The sequence below is a fragment of the Lipotes vexillifer genome, unplaced genomic scaffold (genome assembly GCF_000442215.2).
Source record: "Lipotes vexillifer unplaced genomic scaffold, Lipotes_vexillifer_v1.1 scaffold911, whole genome shotgun sequence".
NCBI classification, from domain to species: Eukaryota; Metazoa; Chordata; class Mammalia; order Artiodactyla; family Lipotidae; genus Lipotes; species Lipotes vexillifer.
The window spans coordinates 1728025-1737482 of NW_006781377.1; the positions used below are offsets into that span (position 1 = coordinate 1728025).

The 9458-nt window shown below is 39.5% G+C and overlaps 1 protein-coding gene across 1 annotated transcript in view; it reads left to right on the plus strand.

Moving 5' to 3' along the window:
• Window positions 1-8995, plus strand: part of ERP27 (endoplasmic reticulum protein 27) — a 22986-nt gene extending 13991 nt beyond the window's left edge. The window contains exons 4-7 of the mRNA XM_007454624.1: window positions 2162-2278; window positions 5880-6005; window positions 7140-7337; window positions 8948-8995. Of these exons, the coding sequence (XP_007454686.1) occupies window positions 2162-2278; window positions 5880-6005; window positions 7140-7337; window positions 8948-8995 (489 nt within the window). The remainder of the gene's footprint in view (window positions 1-2161; window positions 2279-5879; window positions 6006-7139; window positions 7338-8947) is intronic.
• Window positions 8996-9458: the final 463 nt, after the last annotated feature.

Genomic DNA, 9458 nt, shown 5'->3' on the forward strand with positions numbered 1-9458 from the left:
ATATATATATATAATTTGAATTATAAATTAACTAAGTGTCCTGATGAGCATATGCAGAATATTGTATTCAAAACTATAATATATGCATGATTTTAAGGACACATATCACATACACAGAAGTTGACAAATAATAAAAATAAAATGTAGAAATTAAGCTGGAAATCAAAAACAAGCATATAACCCAAAAATCTTACATTTTGAAATTAAAAAATACACTTCTAAATAACCAATAGGTTAGAGAAGAAATAAGAACAGAAATTAGAAAACATTTTGAATTGAATGATAATATAACATACATATGAAGTTTATGAATTTAGAAGGCATCCATAGCCTTATAAAGGGAAATATGGAGATTTTAACATGTATTTTAGAGAAGAGTAATGCTAAAAATCAGAATCTAAGCATCATTTTAAGAAGGAAGAGAAAATGAGTCCTAGGTAGATTTTAGATCCATTGTGAACGACAAAATAATAATGTTTCTAGGAGATAAAATAAGAGAATATATTCAAAACTTTTGTGTTGTCAAAGCACTTTAAACAAAACAAAACAAAAACACACACGAGTTATAAGAAAAGGTTGATAACTTGACTACATTGAAATTACCTTCTGTTCATATGCAGTCACCATTAAAAGGGAAGTCCCCAGTGAGAAAAGATATATAATATAAAACCACAAAGGGTTCATATCCAGAATATATAAAACATCTTCAAATCAGCAAAGAAAGGATCAACTCAATAGAAAAATAGCCAAGTGACTTGAACACACACTTCAAAGAAATGGATATACAACTGGTTAATCAGAGAAATACAAGTGAAACCACAGTGAGATACTACCAGATATTCACCAAAATGAATAAAATTAGAAAGGTGGATAATGCCAAGTGTTGGCGAGGATGTGGAACAGTGGGACATTTCCAACAGTACAGATGCAAATGTAAATTATTGTCCATTTTAGAAAATAGCTTGGCATTGTCTCCCAAACACACATCAAAATACATGTCAAAAGTACACATATCCTACAATCAAATCCTAATCCTAGATACATGCCCAACAGATATAGAGACATGAGTACCAAGAGAAATGAACAAGAGTGTTCATTGCAGCCTTATTTTAATAACCAGAAGCAGAAAACAGTCTAAATTTTCATCAGTAGTAAAATGAATAAATGCTTTGCATATTTATACAATCATATTATAGAGCAAGGAAAATGAACAAACTATAGCTAAATGCAATAACATGGATGGCTCTTATAAACAAAATTTTAAGCAAAAGAATTGAGATACACATACAAAACATAGTTTGTTTCCACTTACATAATGTTTTTAGAAAGATTAAACTAAACTATAACATTAAGAGATGCATTTTTAAGCAGTAAAGCTATAAAGGAAAGGATGAAGAAGGTCATCATAAGTCAGGATAATGGTCACCTTGGCAGAAAACTAATGGATTATTGATTAGAAGGGATCACAGAGGGCTTCAAGCATTCTGGCAATGTTCTGTTTCTTTCCCTGAGTGGTGGTTCCACAGTTGTTTGCTCTGTGATCATTTACTGAGGTTTATATTTTCTGTTTTGTGCTTTTCTCTATATGTGTGTTTTATTTCACATTAGAAGGGTACATAAATAAAACATAAATCTGATCCTGTAAGTGTCTCCCCTTGCCCTCAGGTTCGAGTTTAATCTACTTACCTTGACATCAAGGCTCTTTGGGAATTTGTCCTGCCTACCCCACTGTCTATGTCTCTCTTCTACCCACACTTAACATCTACTGCTAGAGTCAAGCTAAGCAAACTGCAGCTTCTTAGAATGGGCATCTCGCATCTTTTTGCCTTGGGCAAACGCTGTTCTTTATTTAAAATCCCACCCCCAGCCTCATTCATCTGAACAAGTCTCCATTCTTCAGGAGCTGCCTCTTCCTGGGAGTTTTTCTGCTCTTCCTTAGGTGACAAATGGGTCTGTGATGACACTAGCCGCATTCTGTGTGATGTTTCTGTTTACTTTTCTGTGTCCCACAGGACAGTGTGTTCCTAGAGGGCAGGGAACACTTCCTATTTACCTTTCTGTCTTTAGAGCTTTCGTTAGTGCCTGACGTGTGGTAAATAGTCTAGAAACATTTATTGATGAATGAAGACAGTGACAATTTTATCCTTTTTGTGTGACCCAGGTGGATAACAAACAACTGGATTTAAAGAGTGAAGACATTGAAAGCATGGATGCTACCAAGTTAAGCCATTTCATTCAGAGAAACAACCTCCACTTGGTGACAGAGTATAACCCTACGGTAAATAGCCCCTGTCTGCAGACCCTTAAAGCCCACCGATCACGTATTTGGATGTCGCAACGATGTAAAATTTCTTTAAAGTTTTTATACACCTATTCCCATTTTCTGTGCCTATCTCCTTGTGGACTAGTAACTAACATTTCCTGGTCTGGCCTAGACCCTCAGGGGGTCTCAGGTTTCTTTCTGGGTTTGTCTTCCTTGGGTGTTGCATGCTGCCTGAAACCTGGGTGAAGCTGCTGGTCCACCTGTCCTGCTGGCCTTCTAACACTCTACAGCTTATAGAATTACCTTGCGTGTCCTGCCTTTTGCCTTCCTGAATGTGAATCGTAGACTGATGGAGTGTTGACTTCCAGTGATCTACAGCAGCTCAGAAATGCTATGCGTTCTCTAGTAACAGTACTTTATATGCATGTCATGCTTTTTAGAACATACAAAGCCCTTTCACACCATTTTCTCATTTAATACTCACAGAGATTCTTTGAGGTAGAAGAGAGGAAATTATTATGTCCATTTTATAGAGAACGCTCAAGTTCCAAACAACATTCAAGATTACACAGTAAGTGGAAAAGGCATCTTTTACGTCAGAAAACTTAACTGATGATGCATTAGCTCATATTGTCTATTTCTATTCTACTGGAGAGGAAATGGGAGTTCAGAAAAGTGAAGTAACTTCCTCAAGGCCATATGACTAGGAATTTGAGCTTCAGTGACAGCCCTATCCACTTGTCCCTGATTTTTTTATGACTGGTCTGTCTGACTGAGTCCTGTGGTTTTTCCACTGCCCCACACAACCTTCAACAGAAAACACCCCTTTTCCTGTTGACTAAATTCCTGTCCACCTCTCACACCATGTTTTTCTCCATGGAATGGTGACTCCATTTCCACTTCTGCTAAGATTCCAAACACACGCACCCCAGGGGTGTTGGCAGCAATAATTGAAAAAGCATTTTTCTCCTAGACCATCATCATTCTGGTCATTGTGTCTATAAAGCTGCCAGGAGTGCATGTGGGACCAGAAAAGATGATCTTCCGGTCCCTGAGCTTATGGTCCAGGGTCCTGGAGTTCTGCAGGCGAACGAGGGCAGATGCAAGGACTAGCCTTCCTGAGCTCTGATGCCTGGTCCATATCTCATCTTATAGAACAATGACATTTGTTAAGTTCCGTATTAGTAGTGACAGCAAATCACATCAAGAAGAAATTAGGAAAGAATTTCTTTAGAGAAGCAAGTTCAACTTTTATTGTGACTTTTACATTTCCAAAATGTAGTTTATCTCAACTGGTGACCTGCCCACACTACTATAGTTGTTTCTCATCTGTTGCTGGTACAGAGGTTTGTATCAGTAGCAACTGGGCAGAACTTCATAGCCATGTAGTTGGCCTCCTGTGCCCTTTTAAGGCACACACTCAATACTTGGCTTCAAGGTGAAAATCCAGCTGTTTAATCTATTAGAATTAAACTAATCACTTCTGCTGTGTTCGATCCCTTCTGCTAAGACAACTATATCATTTGACTCCTCAGCTTTGATTTTTTTTTTTTTTTTTTTTTTAAGGATTTTTTCCCTTTTTTTTTTTTTTTTTTTTTTTTTTTTTTTTTTTTTTGGAAGCAGGACCCAAGTTTTGCTGAATACAATTTTTTTCTTTTTTTTTTTTTTAAAGGAATTTTTGCCTTATTTATTTATTTATTTTATTTTTTACTTTGGCTGTGTTGGGTCTTCGTTTCTGTGTGAGGGCTTTCTCTAGTTGTGGCAAGTGGGGGCCACTCCTCATCGCGGTGCGCGGGCCTCTCACTATCGCGGCCTCTCTTGTTGCGGAGCACAGGCTCCAGACACGCAGGCTCAGTAATTGTGGCCCACGGGGCCAGTTGCTCCGCGGCATGTGGGATCTTCCCAGACTAGGGCTCGAACCCGTGACCCCTGCATCGGCAGGCGGACTCGCAACCACTGCGCCACCGGGGAAGCCCCCTCAGCTTTGATTTTTTGACTCTTCTCAAGCTTTATTCTCCATCTCCACTCTAGGAGAGTAGATGCATGCTCTAAATTTAAGTAGCAGGATCTAGTAGAACAAGGGACAATTATTTAGCAGCCAATCTCCCAAACTTAAAATGTAAGACCTGGTTTGAAACTCCAGGGGGAAAGTTTTGGGAAAGAACTCACTGGACTCTCCTTACCTACATGTTGGCCAGTAGAGCTGAAAAAAATCTCTACAGAGTAGTGTGTAGCTTCTGGAAGGATCCTACCTAGTTGCTCCCCTTCCCACCACCCTGGGACTCTGCCCAAAGATTCCTTAACACACCATACTCTCTCTTCTTGTGCACATGCTAGTTTTACAGCAGTGCGTTCTGTATTTAGAAGGGAGGGGTGAAAAGGAATGGGATTTTGTTTAAAATAGCGACAGTTGCAGCACTATTTCAGGAAAGGGAAACGAAGGGAACCCGTGCCAGAGTTTTACACTCTGTCTTCTCTCCTCCCTCTGGTTCACAGCTGTCCCCTCCCTTCCAACACCGACGACTTCCCGGGGAATGACCATCTCTAATCAGCAAAGAAAGGGCCAATACTTCTGGTCTCCTGAAGAGCTTACCTTATGGCTGACCTGAGGTGCTCTGATTCAACCATGCTGAGGGCTGAATTGGTTTTGTTGAGGATTTGCCATCCGCTGTGTATGAGGCAGTACATTCTGCTGGTTAAGATCATGGACTCTGGAGCCACACTGCTTGCTGAGAATCGCAGTTCAACACGTTCAGGACTTTAGGAGATCTTGAGCCTCAATTTCTTCTTTAATAAAACTGGGACTTTGAGGATTAAATTAGTTATTACACGTAAAGACCTGAAAACAGTGCCCAGCACATCATAAGCACTCAAAAGTATACACTACTGACATGCAAGGTCCACATTTTAAGTGCATCTGGCTGCTCTCGCAACATGAAAAGGGGTTTAAAAGGTGACTAAAATGTTCCATGGTGTATTTGTTACCTATTGATGCATAACAGCTTACTCCAAAATTCAACAACTTAGAACAGAAAAAAAATGGATTGTGTCTCGCACAGTTTCTGTGGGTCAACCGTTTGGGAGTGGCTAGGGTTAGGTGCTGCAAATCTGGGGGCTCATGTGAAGTGGCAGCCACTGGTCAGGGAGGCAGTCATGGGAAGGGTTGACTGGGGCTGAAGAGTTTGCTTCCAAGATGGCCCAATCACAGACAAGTCAGTGCTGGCTGTTAGCAGGAGGCCTTAGCTCCTTGCCGTGCGAATCTCTTCATAAGACTGCTTGAGTGACCAGTGTAAGAGAGTAAGTGATACGAGTGAGAGCAAAGCAGAAGCCACTGTGTCTTCTATGACCTAACCTTGGAGGTCACACTCCAGCATTACTGCAACATCCCTTTGGTTACTCAGCTCAGCCCTATTCAGTGTGGGGAGGAGAAAGCTACACAGTTGCATGAAAACCAGAGGGTGAGACTGACTCAGCACCATCTTGGAGGAGTTGCCACTGATGTGATGGATGGACAGCTCTCATTTATGCTCTAGTGTACCTATTCACCGGTTGTCACTAATGTTCTTTTTCCCTCCTTTTCACTTTCATTCTACTTCAATACATTTCAATTTCCCAGACTGTAATTGGCCTATTTAATAGTATGATTCCAATTCATCTTCTACTGATGATGAACAAGACCTCCCCAGAGTATGAAGAAAGCTTGCACAGATACCAGGAAGCAGCTAAGCTCTTCCAGGGGAAGGTAAGTCTGGACTGGGAAATACCTTTTTGAATACTCAGCAACAAGACACTAGAAAAAGGGAGATGGGACCAGGGAAGTGAGATAAATGAGGAAAATACATCAGGTTAAGAGATAACAAAGTGAGAACTGGGGCATAATAAATCCCATTACTCTGATTTAAAACTTAAGATGTATTTTATACTCTTAAAGATGTATTTAATCATATCTTCCATTAGCAGTAAGTCTATTTCTTTTTTTTATGCCTTGATGGGTGCAGAGAAAATAGAGACCCAAAGAAACTGAAAATTAAAATCACCCGTTAGTCACGATTTATTGACTCCTTGCTATAAACTCTGAAGTTTTAGACCTCAGGGCTTATTTCTCATCTAAAACACCTGTCAGGTATCTAGTGCCCACTGGATGTCCAATAAATATTTATTTCTTTCCCTTCCCTACTTTGTGCAGTTCTGCTTATGTTACTGAAACAGTAAAGCTTCAACTACTTCAAGGCTACTGCATTGAATTAGAGGCCTCAATGACAAGGGCTGTCTGGTAATAAAACAAGCTGACCTTCGGGTTTTCTGGTTTCCCTAGCACTGGAAGTTTTCAGTGTTACTAAACATAAATAACTCTCTAGACTATTATCAAGAAGATTTCCACTTTGGACAGAAGGTTTGATTTAATAATACAAAATAGTTAACAGTTTTCAAGCACTTACTATACGCTAAAAACTGTACTAGAAATATTAAATCCATTCTCTCATTCAATCTCCCCCAACAAAAGCCCATTTTTCCAATGAGAACACCTAATCTCAGGGAAGCTGAGTAATGTACCCAAAGTCACACAGCTAGAAAGTACTACAGGTAACATTTAAAAAGAATTCTCCACATTTAGCCAATAGGCTGTACTTTCTCCCTTAGCTAACCCCTAAAGTCTCTTCCAGTTCTATGGTCTTAAAATTAAATAAACCCGATCAAAGGGATAAAAAACCAAAACAATGCAAAATAAGAAGAAATTCATTTTAACTCAATGAAGATTTAAACTGTGTGGCACAGACCCTAAATTCCATCAGTGTAAACTCCAACAATCACAGGGTGTCTCTTCCTCCCCAGAGCCTCAGAGAGATCTTTCTTTTCCAAACTTCTCCAACTGCAGATTCTTTTTATTCTGGTGGACAGTGGTGTGAAGAAAAATGGGAAGGTGATATCATTTTTCAAACTAAAGAAGCCTCAGCTGCCTGCATTGGCAATTTACCAGACTCTGGATGATGTGTGGGATACACTGCCCATGACGGAAGTCTCAGTAGAGCACGTGCAAAACTTTTGTGATGGATTCCTGAAAGGGAAGAGGTTGGTAAGTGTGAGACTACAGGTAAAGCAAGTTGAGGTTTGTTTCCCCTCTTGGTCCCTTTAATTTCCTGTTGAATAAAAATTCTTTGACCTCCACTGGATTTGATTAAGAGTAAAGGGATAGGAAATGTGCATATAAATACATGCACTCACCCTCTTCTTTTGCATAATTAATAGAGTATTATACACTATTGTATATTAGTGTACAGCTTGTCTCTTTTACTTAACATGAAGTATGTGAAAAGCTTTCTTTTTTTTTTTTTTTTTTTTTTTAACATTTTTTTTGGGGTATAATTGCTTTACAATGGTGTGTTAGTTTCTGCTTTATAACAGAGTGAGTCAGTTATACATATATATATGTTCCCATATCTCTTCCCTCTTTGTCTCCCTCCCTCCCCCCCTCCCTATCCCACCCCTCCAGACAGCCACAAAGAACCGAGCCGGTTTCCCTGTGCCATGCGGCTGCTTCCCACTGGCTATCTACCTTACGTTTGTTAGTATATATATGTCCATGTCTCTCTCTCGCCCTAACACACCTCACCCTTCCCCCTCCCCATATCCTCAAGTCTGTTCTCCAGTAGGTCTCTGTCTTTATTCCTGTTTTACCCCTAGGTTCTTCATAACATTTTTTTTTCTTAAATTCCATATATATGTGTTAGCATACGGTATTTGTCCTTCTCTTTCTGACTTACTTCACTCTGTATGACAGACTCTAGATCTATCCACCTCATTACAAATAGCTCAATTTCGTTTCTTTTTATGGCTGAGTAATATTCCATTGTATATATGTGCCACATCTTCTTTATCCATTCATCCGACGATGGGCACTTAGGTTGTTTCCATCTCCGGGCTATTGTAAATAGAGCTGCAATGAACATTTTGGTACATGACTCTTTCTGAATTCTGGTTTCCTCAGGGTATATACCTAGTAGTGGGATTGCTGGGTCATATGGTAGTTCTATTTGTAGTTTTTTAAGGAACCTCCATACTGTTCTCCATAGTGGCTGAACCAATTCACATTCCCACCAGCAGTGCAAGAGTGTTCCCTTGAAAAGCTTTCTTATAGTTTATTAACCAACTACACAGAATTTTAATGTATTGATGGACCATGATTTATTTAACTATTCTCTTATTGATAGACATTTAGATTGTTTCCAGTTTTTTTTCCAGCTGTTTCTCATCCCCCAATAATATAAACAAAAGTCTGTTTTACCCAAACTTTGTCCACACAATGTGTTCTCAAGCTTCCTGATCTTTATCAATATTAAAGGCGAAAAAATGGTATCGGTGTTAAAAAAAATAAAAGAGTAAAGTGATAGGAGGATACGGTGGTCAGAGTTGGGATGCTTTTTAAGATGTAGTCATGGGAACAGAACTCCAAAAACAGTTTTGGAAAGGTCTTGCATATTCAAAGGAGCTGAATTTTGGATTTTACCATTCTGTGTACAACATCAGTGGGAAACAAGTAAATTCCATATGAGGAGTTCATGAGATAAAAACTGAAGATGGATTTAGGACTTTCAGGAGGAATTAAATAGCTCAATTTGCTAATCTCAGAGTTCAAAAACAACAGTGGACTCCAAATCTGAATATCAGTCTCATGGTGTTTTTCAGAGAGAAAATCATGAATCAGAAGAAAAGACATCAAAGATGGAACTCTGATTTCTCCCTGATTCTTCTGCGTAGGACCAAGTAGCTACTTTATGCCGAATAAAAAGGGGTGACCCAAACCTCAGAGACAGTAAACAGGATCACCAGACTTTACACATACACATACACGCACACGCACACACACACACACACGCACACACACACACACACACACACGCACAGCTCCAGTTTGTTCCTTAAAGTCTCATTGACTCTACTTTGCCTTTCTTTTAAATTTCCTCTACTCTCTCACTACCCTTCCGATTTTCTCTTCTGCATTCACACTGAGTAGGCCCATGCACTATCATACATACCACTGGATGGAGGCTTTATGAGAAATACTGCTCTACTGCTACAAAGGGGCAACATCCCTAGAGGGAGATTGTTCTGGTGTGTCATTTGATATTGAATTTGTATATTGCACGCGACTTACACACAACCTCTTGTAGGGTTGTGTAAGGGTTGAAACTCTGCT